The sequence below is a fragment of the Salminus brasiliensis genome, chromosome 7, assembly GCF_030463535.1.
Source record: "Salminus brasiliensis chromosome 7, fSalBra1.hap2, whole genome shotgun sequence".
Lineage (NCBI taxonomy): Eukaryota > Metazoa > Chordata > Actinopteri > Characiformes > Bryconidae > Salminus > Salminus brasiliensis.
This window is the reverse complement of record NC_132884.1, coordinates 15,108,188-15,129,928: the sequence shown is the minus strand read 5'-3', so window position 1 is coordinate 15,129,928 and position 21,741 is coordinate 15,108,188. Positions and strand designations below refer to the sequence as shown.

At 40.1% G+C, this 21,741-nt stretch overlaps 1 protein-coding gene across 4 annotated transcripts; it reads left to right on the top strand.

Moving 5' to 3' along the window:
* Window positions 1-4,671: 4,671 nt before the first annotated feature.
* Window positions 4,672-21,667, top strand: tlk1b (tousled-like kinase 1b). Of its 4 annotated transcripts, XM_072683981.1 has the most exons (23): window positions 5,056-7,507; window positions 7,941-8,103; window positions 8,476-8,594; window positions 9,313-9,384; window positions 9,524-9,562; window positions 10,136-10,271; window positions 10,696-10,739; window positions 11,514-11,603; window positions 11,690-11,776; window positions 11,903-11,995; window positions 12,318-12,428; window positions 12,687-12,823; window positions 14,157-14,345; window positions 15,073-15,139; window positions 15,401-15,498; window positions 15,908-15,989; window positions 16,108-16,199; window positions 16,289-16,378; window positions 16,749-16,918; window positions 17,607-17,742; window positions 17,887-17,998; window positions 18,468-18,575; window positions 18,747-21,667. In XM_072683981.1, the coding sequence occupies exons 3-23, from the start codon at window positions 8,478-8,480 to the stop codon at window positions 18,909-18,911; spliced, it is 2,235 nt and encodes a 744-aa protein (XP_072540082.1). In that variant the 5' UTR covers window positions 5,056-7,507; window positions 7,941-8,103; window positions 8,476-8,477; the 3' UTR covers window positions 18,912-21,667. The 4 variants fall into 4 exon arrangements, with proteins under 4 accessions (XP_072540081.1, XP_072540082.1, XP_072540083.1 ...); XM_072683980.1 differs by lacking the exons at window positions 5,056-7,507; window positions 7,941-8,103 and adding an exon at window positions 4,672-5,021; XM_072683982.1 differs by having other exon boundaries at window positions 5,056-8,103; window positions 11,520-11,603.
* The last annotated feature ends 74 nt before the right edge of the window (window positions 21,668-21,741 follow it).

Sequence of the window (21,741 nt, the reverse complement as noted above, 5' to 3'; positions counted from 1 at the left end):
TTTGTTACAACATAAAGCAAGTTTGTACATGCAGTTGAGTACCTTACACTTGAGATCTAAAGTGGAATCACTAATACTATGTCTAATCATTTATATTCAGTAATACAACATCAATGTAAAGATAAGGACCAAAAACACTAAAAAAGTATCATCTACAGCTCTATTCATTATTCTGCACGCATCTAACAAGCCTTTTTAATGGCTTTTCAGCTTCCTAATGACAAAACACTCAGAACTAAACATATCGGAATAATAATAATAAAAAAAACTGTATTTTAAAAAGGGATTTATTTTATCAAGACTTTTGAATTGAAGTGTATTCAAAAGTCTACATTTTCAATCATTGCTGCACATTAGGGAAGTCTTTTAAGTGATCCCTTCTTGGATCATATTGCAACACCAGTCCAGCTAATGCTCCTACTCTGCTGTACTGCCTGTCCTTCACCAAAACCTTCAGCATGTAAATCTGATCCTGCATTTCCTTATTGCTGATCTCATTGAACCAGGCCGATGAGACACAAAGTAACAACATAAGTTTCTCATCTACTCCAATTGTCAGCAGATACTTATTTTGAAATATTTTCATAAGCCACATTTTCTGGATGGCACGATTTATCTGGATAGGTTTTTTGTTGTTGTTTTATTTGAACAATGACAAGCAAAAATGTAAGGAGCAGAAAGTACAGATCATTAGAAGTTGAAGTAAAAAGTCACCTGCAAAATAATTACTCCAGTAAAGTATGGATAACCAACATTTCTACTTAAGTAAGACACCTCTGGTACTGACTTCTTTCTAACCACGACAGCTGAAGCAGAGTTTTTCATGTCATTAATTGGTGCACTTGGACTCCAGTCTCACTGAACTTTGTAGCTCTTTCAATGTGGTTGTTGACCTTTAAGTGGCTTCTCCCACAAGTCTTTTTTATTCTGAGGGACGGCCTCGTATAGGCAGTGCTTGGGTGGTATGATCCATTTCCTCACAGTTGATCCAATCATGCTTACTGGTCTTACAATGGAGATCACCTAAGTGCCGTGAATGTGTCTCAAATGACTGTAGTATAAAGACCTGTCTGGAAGGTCCAGTCACTGGTTTATAAGCATTCCCGGCTACAAATACACCATGAAGATAAAAAAACACTCCACACAGCTCAGAGAAAGGGATACTAAGGAGTATAAAACAGAGGATGGATACACACAAAGATCTACATCACTGAAAACAGAACAAATCTATCATTAAGAAATGGAGGAAATATGGCACATGTGTGATTCTGCCTCGAGCAGGCCTTCCTCACAAACTGAGTGACCGTAAGGGACTAGTAAGAGAGGCCACAAATGCCTCATATACTTTAGGCTTTCATTTAAAATCTAATTACAAACTCCATATAAATATGTAGTGAGCAATGTCAAATAAGAGTCTAAACACTTGAATTTATTATCCACATTCAATTACCCAACAAAGTCCAATGTCCTAACCCTTCATAATTACAATAATTAATCTTCTTTTTTAGTGGTACGTCAGCTAGAACAGCATACCCTTGCTAATATCGAAAATCTTAAAAACAGTATATTGTTTATTATGATGCAATAAATGCAGAACATTTTCTCTTCTCATTTTTTCTATAAATAGTAAGTAAATAATGTACTTAAACCACTTTTTAAAAGTTTTAATGGTGTGGTTCTTGGGTATAGGACAGTCCTCCTTGCATTATTGTTTTCATACCTATAATTTTACTATGTGTAAATAGATTCTCTTTATTTATTTATACACAATCACAGAGCATTTTTTTTCTTTCTTTTTATTTTTATTGCTTTGTGATTTGGATGTACAATGCTTTAGGATGCTGGATACAATGGATACAATGCTTTGATCGTTTAACAAAAAAAGTCTTTATGAATAAAAATATATAATGCATGATTTATGAGTAAAGATGTATTATTTATACAGTAATACTGTCTTGTACAACATTATGATATCATGCACAAGCAAATGCAATGTATAATTGTGCTTAAGATAAAAGTCAATTTCAGAAAAGGTGTGCAAATAATTGTGTATCAAACTGTATCATAGCATGAGTGTATCGCTGTTAAGGGAAACTTATGGCAGGTATGGGTGCAGAGGTACTACTACTATATGCATTTATGCTAACATGGCTCAGACATCATTGTGTGTGTTGGCACCGTGACCTATAGTACATCCTCTTTGTCTGTCACTGTGAGGTTGAATGCAAATGGCCAATGCAGTTTCCATGACAACCTGTCTGTGACTTCAAATCAGGTTAAGGGTGAGCAGGTGTGTGTGTGTGTGTTTCCTTGTGCACCAGTTAGAGTACTAAAATAGGAGTTTTCCTAACCTCACAGATGCCAACCACCACCAACAAGCAGTTAAACACACACATACCTTGCATCCCTAAAACGGAAACTTCTATACTTCTATATCTATAGTTACCAAATTCACTTGTAAGATCATTTAAATATGGGAATTGCATAATTTTATTAGCCTATGAAATTGGCTAGGGCTTCAGAACTATTTTACTGGTAAACATGAGAGAGAGAGAGAGAGAGAGAGAGAGAGAGAGAGAGAGAGAGAGAGAGAGAGAGAAAGCGCAAAGCATCTCACTGACAGTTGTACCATGTATGACTAGGTATGTAACAAATAGTCACTGTCCAATGAAAAACGTGCATCTCCAAATTGGTGACTTTACAGGAGAAGACAAAAATGAACGTAACTTTGAATGGATTGAAATTGAATGGAGGTCAATGTAATATAACAAGTTTAGTCAAAGGAATTTAGAGCATTTCTATTGGTCTGTTCCTCCAGAATTGTTTACACAGTGTACAGAGCAGCTCCAGGGCTCAAACCGTGGAGAAAACTAAGAAAATAAATGGAGATACATGTTTTTTTATTGGACAGCAGCAAATACACTTTGACTTGATTTCTACACAACGAAGCCACTGATCAGAAATTGCAGTCCAATAAACACTGTGTCTCTAAAACCATTCAGGAAGAAATGAGAATCACATAGCGCTCGCAACGCAAGACTGCAAAAGCACTTCTTACAAATCTATTTATAAGACAAATGGGATTAGTATTTGAAGACAATTTGGAATGCCGTTATATATTGTGATTCTTATTGTATGGTTTGGTTTGTTTCCATGCAATAGGATATTTAATGTGCCTGTATTTGCCATTAAATGTTTTTAATTGGTCTGACATACAATTTAGATGTGGTATGATAATGCAATAGAAAATCTAGTTTTTATACATTGGATATATAAGCCTAATAATATGCTATGAATACATTATAGCTGACATCACATATACATCACATTTGCCCAGTGTCCATGATTCATCCTAAACAAACCCTGGCATGATGACTGTGGTCAGCGCATGGAAAGTTTAGGTAGAATGTTTCAGTTTATAGCTGTAGACGTGTGTGTGTGTGTGTGTGTGGGGGGGGGGGGGGTGCTGGTATTTTTCCATTTGGACAGTCAGCAGTCTTTCTCGGCTGGGTGTACAATTCCATTTACTGTACGAAGGCTTTTTTTTATTATCAATACAGGACATGCAGTCAAATGATAAACATCTGATCCCTCTCTCTGCCTATGCGTCTTTATGAGTGCGTGAGTGAGAGAGAGAGAGCATACATGATCTCGTCTGTATTGGTGTCATACTTGCTACACAATTTGTCATCAGCTACATTTCCTAATTGCAAAGGAAATGTAGCTTTGCAATATCTGGATCTTGAAGCTTAATATAGAAACCTCTAGCTCTCAGAGATGCCTAGACAGGAAAACAATATGACTCATGTATTTTCTTCATTTGTGTGCCTGGATAGATGACACACAGCTGCCATCTGTGCCCTGTGAATGCCCAGCTTCATCACTACAGCAATAATGAAAACACCCTGCACTGACTCTTCAGTCTTCTCATTTCTGTATCTAAAGCTACTTATTCAGGCCAAGCAAGGAAAGGTGCTTTCTACTTAGCTGTCATCTGCAATATTTGCAGGACTTGTGTAATATTGGTGATATTTATCCATGCATACATGATAAAACAGTAAAATATCTGATTTTTGAATATGCAACAAGCAGAGAGTTTTTACAGTGCACAGGAGAAAAGAGCAAACATGGCGCTGAGTTACACACTTGGATTTTTTGGGCCTCCTCCTCTTCCTCCTCCTCCTTTGTTTTCACATCGCATCGATGGCATGTTGTGCTGTGCTAATAGGTGCGTGAACCTCGCGATATAGCTCTGTGTGAGTGTGTGTTCCGTTGTTTGTATTCACTGTTTTATGGGGACATACTGCCCAGAGGATGATGACAGGAAACTGAGACACATTGGATGTTGTGGGGACATTTAGCTGCTTCAGGCGAGGATTTTATTTATACTTATTATAATTCTTTTATGTTTTTTTTTTTTATTTAGAAAAAGCAAAATACCCCAAATAATTAATTGTGGTCCCCGCTGTCAACTGTGTATATGTGTATGGGGGTCATTTTAGGAACCAAATGTTCCCAGGGCTGCGTTAGCCGCACACTTAGCATCATGTAACTATGGTAAAGTAACCAGGTCCGTGGCGGTTCCCCACAAGGGTAGAAATACATACTTGAAAGTGTGTGTCTGCGCGCGCGCGCGTGTGTGTGTGTGTGTTCAGAACCGAGATGCATGACGCCAGTTGCAAAGGTTACATGCACACACGGATCCCACTGTGAGTCGCACTGCGGAGGAGGGGAGAGACTTTGGATTTTATTGAAGTAATAAAAAAAAATATATAAGAAAAGGAACCCGAGCTCAGTGCGGCGCTGATGGGCCGTAACTGTGGATGATGTTGGAGCGGGAGGTCGGTCGGATTGCTGCGGGCTTGTGCTCCGCTCTCCCCCGCCGCGAAGCGCCGTGAAGCGGCTCCAGAGGGTCCGGAGTGGCAGCGCTCAAGTTTGGACGCACCGCCATCTTTGGTCTCCGACCCCGCGGTCCTAGTTTTTTCGTCTAAATATCTCCCCTTCTGCAACCCGTGGATTAGGTAATCCGCCACACGTTTGACCTCCAGTTTATCCGTTTTCGTGATGTCCTCCAGTTTTGTTGGATGATGCCGAAAAATCGCCGAAATCTGACCCTGAACGTTACCCGAGTCGGAGGCCGTTGGCTGTGGTCAAATCTCAAAGCTAGTAGAGATGCGTTAGCAGCGACGTGTCTGTCTGGGTGATGAATGTAGCTTTAGCTAACTTAACAATCGCAGTGTGGGCGAAAAATACAACCCTAGGAGTTTAGATTTGACGGACATTTTTCAAAGTTTGGATTTCTGTCGGTGATCGAGAGATTTTCAGCACGATGTCAAAGCTGGTCACTTGGAGGCGATTAGCTTAGGTAGATAGCTTAGCCTAGCCGTGCCATTAGCTTGGGATATCTCACATCGCTGAGGTGGATATTTTCGGTGTAAAATTGGCAGAATTGTCTAGTCATGCAGTGAACAAGCAAGTCGAGATAACGTGTCGTCCGCTGAAGCCTAGGGAGAGTGGATGTAGCTAGATAACGTCGTTGTGTCTGACTGGGTTGGAAGTTTTCTGTGTCTCGGTGGTAAAGACTCCCTCGGGTAAGTTGTGCCCTCTTGTTGTTGATGGAGTTGTTGCTCCGTGTTTCAGGTTTCAGGTCAGTAAGCACATTAAACAGCCCAAAACATACACGACAAGACTGAAACACACACACACTGTTCGCCCAAACTGCGGTAAGATGTTTAAAACACCAGTGAAAACCTCCCCTGAATCACTACCCAGAGCTAAGCGCATGGCACGTCCGTCTCAGGAGGGACACATCAGCTGAAATCAACCTGTCCGTCAGTCTTCAGATGCTCAGGGTTGTAAATATCCCTCGGTATGAGTGATCTGCTCAGCTCAGGGTCTGGATATTAGTATGAAGTCATTGAACCCATACAGATCAGCATTTGTGTGAGATTCATTTAAAACGCTGTTGATGTGTTGATTGAGAAACCTGTGGTTTCGAGATCAGTCTGTGTTTGTGTGGGACGGGGCAGAGTCTGGAGTCCCGTCTGGAGAGTAAAGGTAGACTGTTGGTTGGGGCTCTTAAACAGCAGACCTCTAAATGCACCACCCTGGCAGCCAAGCAGTTGTTGCAGTGCTTAGGAAGTGGAAAATTCTTGGCTAGCCAAATCAAACACCAGATCTGAGCTCAACAGAACATGGCCCTTACTGAATGGCCACATGTTGGTGATGAGACTACAGACAGAAATGTTCCTAGAAAATAACAGTAATGTGTAACATAATGGCGCAAAGGCAGGAAAGCCAACGCTGTCTGTGGTCACATGGTAAATGTCCTTTAAGACGTGACGTGCTGCTTGTTATGATGTTTGTTCAAATGTACTAAATATTTTTCCCTGTTCATTTTTCGTTATGCAGTCCCGGTTGTTTTTATAGATCCCAACCCCTCCAGGCAAGGGATGCTACTTCATAGCTTTCTGGTAAACTGATAGCTCAGCAAGAAAAGCAAAAAAACTGCCCCCCTTACTCCAGATTTGCTAGACTGTCCTGCGGTTTCTACCACATTGCATACTGTACCATAAATAAAATCTGACGGGCAGACAAGAGCCAAAAATCAGGCTTCAAGGTTGCTGCTACTATTCTTTTCAGCTTTATAAGATATCTTTTTTTTGTACACATTTGTGAGCTACATTGTAGCTTCAGTGCAAAAAGAAGTAAAGAAGCAAACCTCAGACATCAAACATGTCTGGGCTGGTGGACTGCATTTGAAGTAGGTAAAGGTGAGGGGCTAGTTATTGGTGAGGGGGTAGTTATAACATAACATATTGGCTGCAAAAGTGTGTTTTTAATCTACCTCCCCATGCGCAAAATGTCCAGCTTTCTTTTCACGATGTACTTGGTGTCCTAGATTGGGAAGTACAGAACACTGATATCCATGAGTGGGTGGAGACTTTACTTGTGGGATGTATGCAGATAGCAGATGGCCTTTAAATGGGAAGTTGACTTTAAGGAAATATGCTGATGTAGCTGACGGTCAAGTAGTAGTGATTAGTCACCAGTTAGCTTCATGGAAAGGAAATGGGGTTAATTGGTGACTGTGGGCTTCCATTCGTTGTTGGCCATATTAGCATGTTTGATTGAGATGGTTCTTTAAGTACTTGTACCTTGGTCTGAGCTTCATTTGTTTGAAACCTGCAGTGCAGACTTCAGAGCCAAGACAGCTAGGAAGCATCACTGCTTGGATACTCTTTGTAGCATCCTGCAGTGAATTAGCGATGTGCTCTGTATACAGTATGGTGGATGATGGGCTTTTAGGAATCTTTCATTGCTTGTTGCTCATCCTTCTGCAGAGAATTTGTGTGTGTGTGTGTGTTGACTCTGCCAGCGGTGTTCTTCCTGCCCTGTTGACCTTCATATGCACCACAACGCCACCCATCCTCCATCTTGGGATCTTTTGGCTGCGGGCACTTTTTGGCACGACTCTTGCCGTGGCGGGTGTGTCACACAGGCCAAGGTTTGCAAAGGCTGCAGCAGGAGAGGAGGCCCTGCTAAAACAGAAGCATTTTATACATCTAGTCTCTGAAGGCTGTATTGGGGCTGTTTGTTAATGTTTAGTGGCCATTTTGTCCCTTTAGGATTGGCCTTCATGAAAGGACCTGATTTCACAAAAGCTGATGAGCTGATGAGAACTTGTCAGTTGTTTCTTATAGCTTACCTACACATGAACAGATCAGCAAACTGTCTACACCCAGTTGCTTATCGGCTACATTAGGGGTAGGTTTAGGTTTTGGACGTTGAGGTTTGACCTGGAGTCAAACAATTACACATATTAAACAATCAATATAACAAGGTATAATTCCAATAAATGAAGATCAGGTGAGTTAGATGTGGCTGTCTACCATCTAACCATTTTTTTTATTGATGAGGTTTTGTTTGGTGTTTTTAAGGTTCATCACAGCTGAGCTGAGTCCACCTTACACCTGGAAGCGGTGTAATCCATTGAATGGTGTCATAGTTAAATATGGAGGGTGGTCATTCTGCGCCAGTCTCCACTGTCGTAGGGTTTGGGTCCCAAGAGGAAAGACCTGAAAAGAGACTGCATTGAAAGAGGTTTTGTTACATATGAAAGCCTCTTTATAGGTCAGATGTCATTTGTCAAGATTGCCTCAGAGCTTGCCTCTTTGGTGAATCAGAAGAGCACCTGCAGTGTATGGAGCTGTGGTCTTAACAACGAACTGCTTAAAGTTGGCTTTTTATGCTTTGTAATTGAGCTAATGCAACTAACGATGGCTGATGCTAATTTGCACAAATGGAGTTGTGGGCCACCCTGACGTCTATAAAAATGTATAATAGCACAGACAGAATTTACATTTAAATCCCAACCCACATGGTCTAAATTTGAGAGAGCACGGTTTAGATTGTTCAGTGCATGTGGTAAATACGCATATTTATTAGTTAAATCTGTTTTGGTGTATGTTGCAGAGATGGATGAGTTGCAGTCTCTGGACCCACGCCGCCAGGAGCTACTGGAGGCCCGCTTTATGGGGGCCGTCAGCGGCAACACAGGTGGCAGCACAGGAAGTACCAGCGGAGGAGCCAAGGTGTGTGTATGTCTCTCTCTCTCTCTCTCTCTTTCTTTCTATCGCTTTCTTTATCACTGTTTTTCTTTTGTGTTTTAGTCTTCTTTCTCCCTTTTTCTAATCCTTACATTTCCTGTAGGTAAAAAGTGCGATGCTTGCACACAGCATGGCTGGCATGTTTAATCTTTACATTAGGGTTAAATATCTTACAATAGGGCCACTGTTGCATACCTTTTGCATTTTGTCATTTTTGACAGTCTGTACCCTGATGACATAACACTCAGTAAATACCTCTAGAGTAGGAGATGACTGGATGTGACATCACAGATTAGCGCATGAAACCAAATGTCACCAGCAAAGATGGCGGATGGAAAGTGTGTAGAATCTGTATAGAGAACGATGTACATGATTTAATGAAGAAATAAATAGGTCCTTGTTGGTCAACTGGAGCTTGCTGTTAACCCAGTGAGTCTATTATGCTATTAACTTTCGCTAAGAGGCAAAAGTGGTCTGAAAGGGTTCAGTGTAAAAAATGATTTCATTGATGTTTTCAATTAAACATATTTTTGCTTGTATGAATAAGATTAACTGAACCAAAATGCTAAGATGTACTTCTTACTGATTGAAGTTGATATTAAAGTTATAATGCAGGTTTTTTTTTTTAAATGCACTGCTTGAATTTATGGTATTAAGAAAGCTAAAATGGCTTGCTGTGCATTTGCCTCTCTTGTGTTTTTAGGGGTTGAACAATAATGAGTGCTCTAACCACAGCTTTGGCAGTCTGGGGTCATTAAGTGATAAAGAGTCAGAGGTGAGTGTTTGTTTTTCTGTCTCTCTCTGTCATGCTCACCCAGATCGACTTGACCAAATGTAACATATTGACCATTCATTGGGAGTGCTCATTAATGTCAACAAGTTTTGTGATGCTAACATGTCTCTGTATCATGTAGAACTCTGATCTGAAAAGAGGAGGTTCTCCTGCATATTCGGTACGTATCTGTACTTCTGTGTATTTTGTAAAAAATAATTATTTAGTGTCAGAAACCCAAAAGTATTCATGTTCTTTAACAACATAACACTGACTGATGGATGTGTGATGTTTAGGTGTGTATTTTGGACAGTCTCAATTGGTGTCGTATACACTTCCATTACTCGTTAGCTACATTAGCCTTAGTTTCAGGGCAAATTTAAAGAAGCAAATTTCAGACACGTCTTGACTGATTAGATACATTTTTAAAAAAGGGAATTAAAAAAAGAGGTTGCTAAACTATGTACATGGTCAGGGCCTGCTAAGGGAAAATGTAGTAATTGAATAAATAAGATTAAATAAACCTGTACAAACCTGTCTACTATGGCAGACAACCTACAAATAATGGAGCCCACATTTAAAAATATCTGACCAATCCTTCTGAAAATTCGCTTTATTGATCCTAGCCGTCAAATGCTCTAAAAATGCAATTTATTGAGGACAAAAATTTGAGGACAATTTAAAAAAAATATATATGTCTTATTTTTTTGTTGAGTGATGGACCTGAATTTAGTCCTTACACTCTGGTCATCAGATTTCTTGGTTGAATGGAAGGACCCCCCCCACCCTCCCCCCCCTTTTTTTCTTCTTCCTCCAGACACCTGAGAAGAAGCACTCTGAGTCGTCAAGAAGAAAGAGAAAAGCTGACAACCAGTCAGAGAGCAACCAAGGTGTGGTCGACTTTCTGGTCATGTGGGTTATGAGAACTTAACTAATGCCATAAAACCTGTTTTGTATAGGTTTTTATATGAGTTACAAGGAATGTCATAACAGCTGTGATTTGCTCCAGATAGGCCTTATAGCTTATTCTCCTCCTCAAGTGTTCTGTGATTTTTACACAGCAGTACAGAACACCTCAACCCCATTGTTTAGAAATATGTTTTTAATAATCTTATTTTATTTACTGAAAAAGGTCTAGAAGCTTAAAAAGCTGACTGAAATGGGTAAAATATAAATATAAGATACTTCAGGACATTTGTTATGGTAAATGATTTATACAGTGATATTTAGATGACTGTTGGAATGGAATGAGGTTCCTGTTAGGTTTTCAGCCATTCAGATTCCATGATGTCCTCTATTGTTTTTCCTTTTCAGGAAAGTCTTCCGGCAGAGGGGCTAAGATCAGCGATTATTTTGACGTAAGTAAAAAAATAGTGGATGTGTCTAAGTCATTGGTTTTAAATGTCAGTCAGTCAGGTGTCAGAAACGATGATAGAAAATTGGTACACTCAGAACTTGTGTGACCCTGGTTAGCTGATGTCATTTCAATGTGCCATTTAAAAAACAAAAAAAAATGCCACAGTCTTACCCCAGCGTTCTAGCCCTAGTGCAAGATGGTGGCAGAGCCGCTCCCTGAGAATATGGTGCTTTTGTTACTTGTGTAGTTGGTTTTCTGAGCTATTCATTCCCACAATGTTCATCAGGAACACTGTTGAGTAGGACATCACTGCCAGGCTTGCTAGATATCGGAAAAGAGGTGTCCTCTGCTTGCTTTACAAACCAGGCTTTGTGTGGCATGACAGTGGCTTTGCAGGAGAAAGGAGAAAATCTATGTAAAAGACACTTTTTTTTTATTGTTATCTTCTGTAACAGAAGAGATGCTTTTTCTAGTCAGTTGTGAACTTTTGTCATTTTTTTGTTTAATAATCAGCCTTAAATTAAAATATGACCTATGTGAGAGAGTATGTTCCCTGTTTAAATTGTATTGTTCATATATTGAATGCTGTACCTAATTACTCTTGGGAGTCTGTAAGACATGATGTGGAACTCTCTGTTCAAAAATAAATTAAAAAAAAAAAAGCCAAGGTTGGTCTTGCACATTTTAGGATTTTATTTGATGGTGAATTTGTTGTTCTCCAAGCTTAGTTCTTACTCTTCTTCAGACTGTACTGATGGTGATTGTGTTGCTCTAGCTGCAGGGTGGAAATGGCTCCAGTCCAGTAAGGGGTATTCCTCCTGTCCTCCGCTCCCCGCACGGCTCGCACTCTGCACCTGGATCTATTGTAAGTGTGAGTGTTTGTGTTTGTGTTTTGCTGCTGGGTGAAGAAACTGAGATTGCATCATTTTGGTTTTTTCTTCTGTTGTCTAGGTCAGACAGAACAGCTCCTCACCCACCAGCCTGTGTTTCACTGATCCCACGACACACCCAAAGCAGCTCAGCAGCAGAACTGTGCAGGTGAGACACACACTAAGTTGCTTGACCTGTTTGTGCTGTACATATCTTTGATGGTATATCACTGACCCTGACCTTAACTCTCCAGTCTTTTATCTCTCTCTTTCTCTACTTCTTTATTTTGGTCAGACTGACCTTACGCTGTTGAAGCTCGCTGCACTTGAGAGCAATAAGAATCTTGATCTGGAGAAAAAGGAAGGAAGAATAGATGATCTGCTCAGGGTAAGAAAGAAATGATGGGACTTGGTAACAGGGATTGTTATGATGCAGTTTTCTAATGTTGTTAAAAGCAGGAATAAAATTGCAGTCAAAAACAAATGTTACAGAATAAAAAATTAGACAGTTTTAAAAATTGTTTTAAATTGATTATCTTTTATTTTGGTACTTAAAATTTTTCATGTCAAGTTACAAATGTAGTTCCTATTTCTGATTGCATTCTTTAAAAATGCCAGCTGACTCCTGTGTAGTAGCATATAGATGAGGTGAAATGGAAGAAGACACCCATGTTAGGATAAAAGTACAGCATGCGCATCTCCTTCTTCAGGCTAACTGTGACCTCCGGAGACAGATTGAGGAACAGCAGAAGCTGCTGGAGAGATATAAAGAGCGACTGAACAAATGCACTACCATGAGCAAAAAACTCCTCATTGAGAAGGTATGCTCGCATTTACTGTATGTTTTAGTGTGTGTATGTTGAGGGTTTAGATCTCTGACTTTGGTTTAGTTACTATTAGTTTAGAAATTGTAGAATTAAATAATTATGTAAATAATTAAGTCTGGATTGTACAGTTGAGAAAAAAAAATCTAAATGATCATATTTGTTGAATGGTGCCTGTGTATATTTGTGTGTGTGTGTGTGTGTGTGTGTATGTGACTTGTGTATGTGACTTGTGATGTTCTGTGTTTTAATTAGAGTACGCAGGAGAAACAGTCATGTCGGGAGAAAAGCATGCAGGACCGCTTGCGACTTGGCCACTTCACCCCTGTCCGACACGGAGCTTCATTTACAGAGCAGTGGACTGACGGATATGCCTTCCAGAACCTGATCAAGTAAGGGTACACACACACACTTGCGCACCTCAGTGTTGTACTATTTTGATAAAGAAACGGTTGTTATAATTTTATTACTGTACTTTTCTCAGACTAATGCATAACTACATATGCATAATAAAGTAAAGAAAGAAAGTAAAGAAAGAGTTAAAACAAGAGTTAAAATAAGCACAATAGTATTGAATAGAATACTGAATAGAAATGCTGGTAAGCATCTGTGAACTGCCATCTTAACTTCGCTCCGAAGGCTCTGAAAAGCATTTCTATAGCATGATGGTGCCACCACCATAGGGATGGAATTACCCAGGTGATGTGCAGTGCCTTTTGTTCCCCAGATATGGTACCAGATATTCTCCATACTAGAGAATCTCTTTCCACATGTTGCCAATTACCGTTTGGCAAACTCCAAGTGGGCGGTCTTATGCCTTTTACTCAACAGCAGCTTCAATCTTGCCATTCTGCCTTGAAGGCCTGATATATGGAGGCATACACAGATGTTTTTTTTCTAGTAGGTTTTCTGATCTCTGCAAAGAACATTTGGAGGTCCGTTAGAGTGACCATTAGGTTATTTCTTTCCTTCCTGGTCAAGGCCCTTCCTTCCCACATGCCAAGTTTTGATGGGACAGCCAACTCTTTAAAGGTTCAAGGTTATGCCTTGTTTCTTCCATTTCAGAATCATTAAGGCTACTGTGGTCCTGGGAACACTTATAGCCTGTAGTTTTATATTCTTGCCTTGATCAATGCCTTGTTACAATCGGTTTGTGGGGATTCACAGACAGTTATTTGGCTCTCCTGTCTCTCTTCTGTTTGTTTTTTTTCCCTTTACAATATGACTGTTTTATTGAAATGAAGATAAAATTTATTGTGATACAAGCCAGCACATTTGGAAGAACACAAAGCTACTGCATATTTCATTAGTGTGTGTGTCTGTGTGTGTTTGTAAGTAGTTTGGGAATAGCAGTTTAAGAATCAGTTGCTACTGGTGTGTAACTGGAGATTACAGTTTGTGATGTCATTTGTGGCTCTCGAAAAACATATTTTCACTTATTCATCATGAGTGTTTAAGTGTAGATTGATGGGTGAAAAATGCAGTTATGTCCACAACACAAAGTGTGCTACAAGGTCTGAATATTCATATATACATATTTGTTTATGATGTACATATATTCCGTATACACAGTTTCATTCACACCAGTACATATTTTGTTGGCTGTTAAGACTATTTCTTGAATACTGCAAAAACCTTCTAGCACAGCATTTGGACCATAAGTGCTCATTTCTATATGTGCACATGATTCAGAGATGATGTCAATGCGTAAATGTTTGTCTGCAGACAACAGGAGTGGGTGAACCAGCAGAGGGAAGACATTGAAAGGCAGCGGAAACTTCTAGCAAAGCGCAAACCCCCCAGTACGACCCCCTCTCAGAGTCCCACCCCATATGGAGAATCCAAACCCAGAAAGACCAAAGCAGTGAACGGAGCCGACAGTGACCCCTTCCTCAAACCCAGCCTACCTACTCTGTATGTAACACACAACTGCACACATGTAGACCAGAAACAGAACACATGCAAATATGCAAATGGCTTCGAACTGTTTCTTGTGTTATATTTAGGGATGTTACGGGTCACTATCACTATGATAACCTTGTCAAAAAATATACTTGTTTTGATCACTGTATTAATCCTCTGTTTAAAAAAAAAAAACCCAGAGGATTAAGCAGGCGGTGAGAATTTAAACTTTTTTTTTTTTTTGAAGGTGAGGGAAAAATAATTAATTCTCACTGTAATTCATTATCCAATAGCTCAATTTATTTTCACAAACCCCACACCTACCTCACCTCCCATTAAGTGGAAATGCACAGTTAGCTCAGAGACTACCACTAATACCGAAAGGTTGTCTAAAAGGACATGATAAATTTAAATCTGTGGTCACAGATTTACACCTTTGCAGAATTGCATACTTGTATTGTGTATGTTTCTGGCTGCAGACACACACTGACATAAATGTTATTGTTTTAAATTTTAATGTACATCTCTTATTCTCTCTCCTACTTGACCCACATACCAACCACTATAACCTCAGACCAAAACCCTAACCACTAGTAATAAACCTAAAACTTAAAACTGTATGTATTAGCCATTTTACATTTAAAAATGTAATTAATGGACCAGAAGAAACACCTTGAAAGTGTGTGTATATACACACAGAGTGCCATTCTAACAGCTGTTACTTTCATTGGTCTTGCAGGTTGACTGTAGCAGAATATCACGAACAGGAAGAAATCTTCAAACTGAGACTGGGCCATCTTAAAAAGGTCTCGCACACACATGCACGTGTACACACACACACACACACACACACACACACATATGCTTACAGAGCCTTATGCCTGCATTAAGGGACTAAAATGTAGTGGTGCATTAGCAGTTAATGCCAGTCAGGCAAGAACCACATTTCATTGAGCTGGCCTTTGTTTGCTTCAGTCAGGAATATGTCCTTAGTGTATTCACGTTCATATGTATGTATGTTCAAGCATGCGTTTGCGCTTGTTACATGTATATATGTGTCTGTGTAGGAGGAGGCAGAAATCCAGGCTGAGTTGGAGCGTTTAGAGCGAGTGAGAAATTTGCATATTCGTGAACTGAAGAGAATCAGTAATGAGGACAGCTCTCAGTAAGTCTTTCTCTCTCCATCTTACTTTCTTTTCCGTCTCTTTCTTGCTTTTATGCTCACACTCTCACACTGTTCCTGTGTCCCTCATTCCACATCTGGATCTTCCTATATCTATCACACTTGTTTTCTCACCTTTCTTTTTTACATTTAAAATTAAATTTAATCTTTGTAAGACCTTTTTACATCGATTGCAGACTTTACATGACAGCTTTTGTTTGACTTATTTCACGGGGGTTCATGTAGTTCATTATAATCTACCTAGCTAATCTACTAGCCAGTTATCTCAGCCATTTAAAATTTTGACCAGTATGGTGGTTCCCCATAGTGGAGAAATGTTTCATATGAGAAGTGGTTTTATCAACAACACCATTATGGGCTCAATTGCTTAAGTTTGGTGTGTTTTATTCAGGTTTAAAGATCATCCTACTCTCAATGATCGATATCTACTTTTGCACTTGCTGGGAAGAGGAGGATTCAGTGAGGTTTACAAGGTAATTCTTTTCTGCCGTAGACGGTCACTCTACTACAGTTACACCCCCCCCCCCCCTCTCTCTTTAACAATCACATAAGCACACACTGCTGACCTCTGACTTGTTTGTGGCTGTGTAGGCATTTGACCTGTTTGAACAGCGCTATGCTGCCGTTAAGATCCACCAACTCAACAAGAACTGGAGAGAAGAGAAAAAGGAAAACTATCATAAGTATGTAAAACACATTATGGTTTGTGTTCAGATGTCTTGCTCTCTTTTACACTACTGTTTGCTGTATATGTCCTTTTCTTTCACTGTAGACATGCCTGTAGGGAATATCGAATCCACAAGCAACTGGACCATCCCAGAATAGTCAAACTGTACGACTACTTCTCCCTGGACACAGACACGTGAGTAACCACTTCCAGAAACTGTGACTTTGCCGGGCTAGACAAATTGTATCTGTCATTAAAGCAACATTTATGTAGCATTTTTACCTTAAAAAAAGCAGCTTTAGAATCATTGTGATCCTCCTCTTATACCTGTTATATGGAAAGCAGTATCTCTATCGCTGCTACTCGAGCGCGGCACGCTACTCACTGCACTATGCTGCTCTGCCTTTCTCTAAATGGAAATAATGGTTCTGTAATTGTGCCTCTGGTTTTCCAAACAGTTCTGGGACACTGAATTGTATTTGGCTTTGTTGTGGCTGTTTTCTGTTGGATCCAGGTGCTGTAGACTGTTTCATGTTTTTGTGTTTGGTTTATTGTTTGTTTCTAGATTCTGCACAGTGTTGGAGTTCTGTGAGGGAAATGATCTGGACTTTTATCTGAAGCAGCACAAGTTGATGTCTGAGAAAGAAGCGCGCTCCATTGTCATGCAGATTGCTAACGCTCTCCGATACCTCAACGAGATCAAGCCGCCGATCATTCACTATGACCTCAAACCAGGTGAGGATGCTTGGGATCCTCCCAAACTTTGCAGGAAACTTGTGGGGTTTTTTTTTTTGTTTGTTTTTTCTTTTTTTGTCTTCTTGTGCTAACAGAATAACCTGTATGTACTATAAAAAATGCCAATAACTTATATAGTAAATACATTTTAAATTCTACTTTAAATTCTTTTTTTGCCCTTTGCGTTTGGTTAAAAGATTTATCATACAGAAAGTCAAGTTTATGGCTTTGCAATTGAAATCGGCCAACCCTGATCCTAAATCCAAGGTTGCACATGAACATTAATTCAAGTCATAATTATTATATTATAATTATTATTATTAAGTCATTATTACAGGCAGTTTCCATAGTGTTTCCATAACAATTTTGATTCTCAAGTTTGGGTGCTTTCATTATGTTGGTGCGCATGACAATTTGGTCAATGCAAGGTAATATTTTACTAAAAGTACGTTGCTTTTAGAAGATTCGTCACCAATTTGGCCATGAACTTGCATCTGCTACTGGTCTATAACCATTTTTTATTTAATAATTTTTTTAATATAAATAAGGGAGTGTTTGGATCACACAGTTAAAATAGATAATGTTAGCCATTTATTTGTCATAAACACAGCTGCCTGCAGTAACACTTGAGAATTAGACTTGTCTGTTGTGCAACGTCCTTATAAAAGATTTGCTTTCTGCACTTTAGGGAACATTCTGCTGGTGGATGGTACGGCGTGCGGAGAGATAAAAATCACGGATTTCGGTCTTTCGAAGATCATGGATGATGATAACTATGGGGTTGATGGCATGGACCTGACCTCGCAGGGGGCTGGAACTTACTGGTGAGCCTGGATCATGTTCAGTGTCCTGCGGCGTTTACAGTTACAGTTTAGCTTAGCGTTTTGTGTAGGCTGAATGCATTTTTGCGTATGAAGGACTTTTTAAGCTATTTGCCAATCACTAATGAAGGTTTTTAAACATTTCAGGTATTTACCACCAGAGTGTTTTGTAGTTGGAAAAGAACCTCCAAAGATTTCCAACAAAGTAGACGTTTGGTCTGTGGGTGTCATTTTCTTCCAGTGTCTGTATGGACGCAAGGTACCACAAAACAGTCATTTACTCAAACACACACACACACACACACACACACACACACACACACACACAAACTCACCCACAGTTTACTGTTTAAATATTCCACAATTGAACAGTTTTTACTGCACCTGTGCAAATTGTAATGAAAAGAGAATCTTGCTGAATGCAAAAGGGAATCTTTTTTTAGTAACCTGTATTGTTTATGTATGCAAACATGGGTTTAGCTCATTAATGTTTGCAAAGTACTTTCTAGAAATCCTCACTGATCAGTTTATGAAGTGTTATGCAGCTGTTTGTACCTCATGGCAATAACAAATTCCAAACATTTAACAAAATCTCAGTTAAACTGTTGGTGTTTAGTAAGCAGTTGGAGAAAATGTCTCTTTTTTTTAATTGAATCATTTATTTGGAGAAAGGAATTTTTTACTCAGGTGTACATTTTAAATGTTTTTTTTTTTTAAATGTTCTGCAGCCTTTTGGCCATAATCAGTCCCAGCAGGACATCCTCCAGGAGAACACCATCCTCAAAGCCACTGAAGTCCAATTCCCTCCTAAACCTGTGGTCAGCAATGAGGCCAAGGTCTGTATAGTACACGTAATGGAATATCTTACAGTGATGACCAAACATCCGCATATGTGATAAACTCAAGTTTAACACCTGGTCAATGCATTAGAGATGTTCACATTCATCGAAAGTTTAATTAATGTGTGTAATTTAAAATCGCACCCTCTCTCATCCTCTTTCTCTCAGGCGTTTATTCGGCGCTGTTTGGCCTATAGAAAGGAAGATCGTTACGATGTCCACCAGCTGTGCAGCGACTCCTACCTGCTTCCGCACATCAGACGCTCCAATTCGTCAGGAAACCTGCAGGCCACGCCCTCTAGCCCCGCCTCTTCTGGCATCATCTCCTACTGATCTCTCCAGCCTGAAGTATGATTTGATTGTTTTCAGCAGCGCTTTCCCTCACCTGCTCACCCCCTCCCCACGCAGATGGAAAGGGGGAGAGACCCGTGAGCCTAAAGACACGTCCCCGGTCCGGCAGTGGTTGCCATGGTGACGAGCAAGAATGACCGAATTCGCCTCCTCCTGGATGCAGCTGTGTCGAGCACAGATGGGGAAAACTTGAAAATGTACAGCTTCGCAGTTTTATGGTTTTAGAAAGAGAGTGTTTTTATTGAAGCAGTGAAAAGTACAAAGGGAGGAAGTTCCTGTGCTTGCAGAAACGTACAGGCACTGCGGAGGGAGACTTTACATTTAAACTTCTCACTGTTGTTTCTGTTGTTAGACCCCTTATTGGGGGGGGTGTACATGTGTATTTTGAAGCCAGTGTTGTGTGTCTGTGTGTGTTGCCTGTGCTCTGGAGTGTGTGTCCATCAAAGATGCTGTGGGGGAAAAGTGTGTGTGTGTGTGTCTCATAGTCAGTGTTAGTATGTTGTCACTGTCATAAGAAAATCTCCTAACGACAGATTTCTAATATTTGATACATGAAATGTATTCATTCCTTCTCCCATAAAATTAACCTTTTGGGAGGTGGGAGTTTTTTTTGTTTGTTTGTTTTTTTAAATTTTTTTTTGGACAGTGACAAAATAAGGACTTTTTGGGGGGCTGCTTATCGCCAGCGACGAAGATAAGAACTTCTTTTAGCGCCTCCAGCCGTGATGTATACATTTTGTGTGTCTGTTAGCAGATACAGTTCCTGCAGGTTCTGATCCTTCCTCTGATTTTTCCTTCTGTTCTTTATTTTTCTTTCCTAAAGCAAGTTTTACATTGCTGCTATACAGTGTTGCTTTTTATTTAGATTTTTTTTTGTTGTATGATTTATAATGTAGAAGTCATGCAGAACATGTACTTGCCAGGAAATCACAGCATGATGATCATTTAAAAAAAAAAAAAAAAAAAGAAAGAAAGAAAAAAACAATTCTGCAGCCGAGTCCGCAAGTATTTAATCACGCCATTATGGTCGTTTTACACCTCTGAACACCACCTTAGCAGATTTACAATGCTGTAATCAAAATGTGATTGAGGTGTAGCTTTTCAGCTTTAATTCAAGGTGTGTATATAAAGCATTTAATTAATGGCCAAGCAGTGTCTACATCAAAAGTACAAAGGGGTGCTGCTACTTAAAAATTAATCCTAGCTGAGCGACGGCTGAAACCTCGGACGTGGCAAAATCAACAGTTTGGTACAGTGGCAGCAGCACCAAGCCAAACCTTGGAAGACAACAAAGGCCAGTTTAAGTGCACTCCCTTCATCTCAATTATTTGAGCTATGGTGGTCAGGATAGCTGTAGGATAGGCTTGAGTCAAATATTTACCATTTGTGACATTTTTGTGACAGATGAAATTTGGATTCCGCTTTTTTCCCCCCATCCGTGCAGTGAACACACATATACACACCAGTAAAACACACACAGTGAGGGTAAAGGGCCTTGCCCGAGGGCCCAACAGTGGCTGCTGGCCGAGCCCGGGTATCGAACCCCCAACCCTCTCTTTAATAGCCCAAAGCTCTAACCGCTGAGCCGCCATTTTGACGTTCTGCTAAAATCAACCCTGTTTAATATTAATCACAAATGCCAATCTCATGCAAATTGTGATTGGGACATTTTGAATGACCAATCGGTGATCTCTCTCCAGCACCAAACAGGCAGCCACAAAGACATTCAGCATTCTTGGAGTAATGCCAAATTATCTTGAGATGTGGAGGGTGTCAGAATCCTTTGCTGATGAAAAACAGCTAGTCACGTAAAAAAGGAAAATCAGTCAAGTTTCCAAGTCTACAATCAAGAGACACCTTCATGAAAATGAATACAGAGGGTTTAATAACTGAGAATGATCAAGAACAGACAAGCCAGATTGGACTCTAATAAGCCTGATCAGCTCTGGAACACGATTCTGTGGACTGATGCTACAAGACTTAACTTGTACCGGAATAATGGGACGAGAAGTGGACAGCAAAGGCTAGGACAGGCTCATTATTTAAAGCGTACCACATTGTCTGTCAAACATGATGGAGGCAGTGTTGCTAAAGGAGCTGTCCCTGGTGCTTGTAGATGGTTTTAGCTGTATGCTAGTTGCTAGATTGTACAGTTTTTTGTGATCTTTTGAAAACACAGCGTTGTAAAAATGGCTAATAATTCATTCCTGAACAGTTACTGTTTTTGTTAAGCTCTTAGAGTTAAAGCTGAAAGTCTACAATTCACATTTTGCTTGCAGCTTTCCAAAACAATTAAGGCAAGGTACAACTGTCACCATCTAAATACTTGCAGACCTGACTGTAACATTTTGTGTGCGTGCGCTTGAGCAGGCGTGTGTGTGTGAATAATAATTTTAAGTGAAGAGACGGAAGGTGGGCCGGACCCCGCCCATAATGACGACGATTTAAGCCCATGTGTCCTGAGCCACTGCTCTCCTGATGCTAGGCAACTTGTGACCCTTGACCCCAGAACAGCCACTCTGACTGGAGACCTCACACTCTCAGCAGCCAGAGCGTATTCAGCAGTCCTGGGTGAAACTTTTCCGCTTGTTTTCCTCTCTCTCTCTCTCTCTCTCTCTCTCTCTCTGAATCCCCGTCGTCAGCTCGACACCTGTGATCTGTCTCTAAAATGCTGCTGCAATTGTAGGGAATGTAGCCAAAAGAGAAAATAAAAACTCAAAAAACCTATTTTAATACAACTGCTTTGGGTGTTTTCTTTGCCATAGTGCTGTATTGTGGCTTAGCTTTAGTGTCCGCTCTGTGTGTGTGTCCA

What these genes read in the sequence shown, in the direction of transcription:
- tlk1b (XM_072683980.1), top strand. Translation starts at nt 8,478, where the DNA reads ATGGATGAGTTGCAGTCTCTGGACCCACGCCGCCAGGAGCTACTGGAG. An exon ending in GCCTTCCAGAACCTGATCAA is followed by an intron (nt 12,824 to 14,156) that starts GTAAGGGTACAC and finishes GTTTGTCTGCAG; the next exon opens with ACAACAGGAGTGGGTGAACC. An exon ending in TGGTCAGCAATGAGGCCAAG is followed by an intron (nt 18,576 to 18,746) that starts GTCTGTATAGTA and finishes TCTTTCTCTCAG; the next exon opens with GCGTTTATTCGGCGCTGTTT.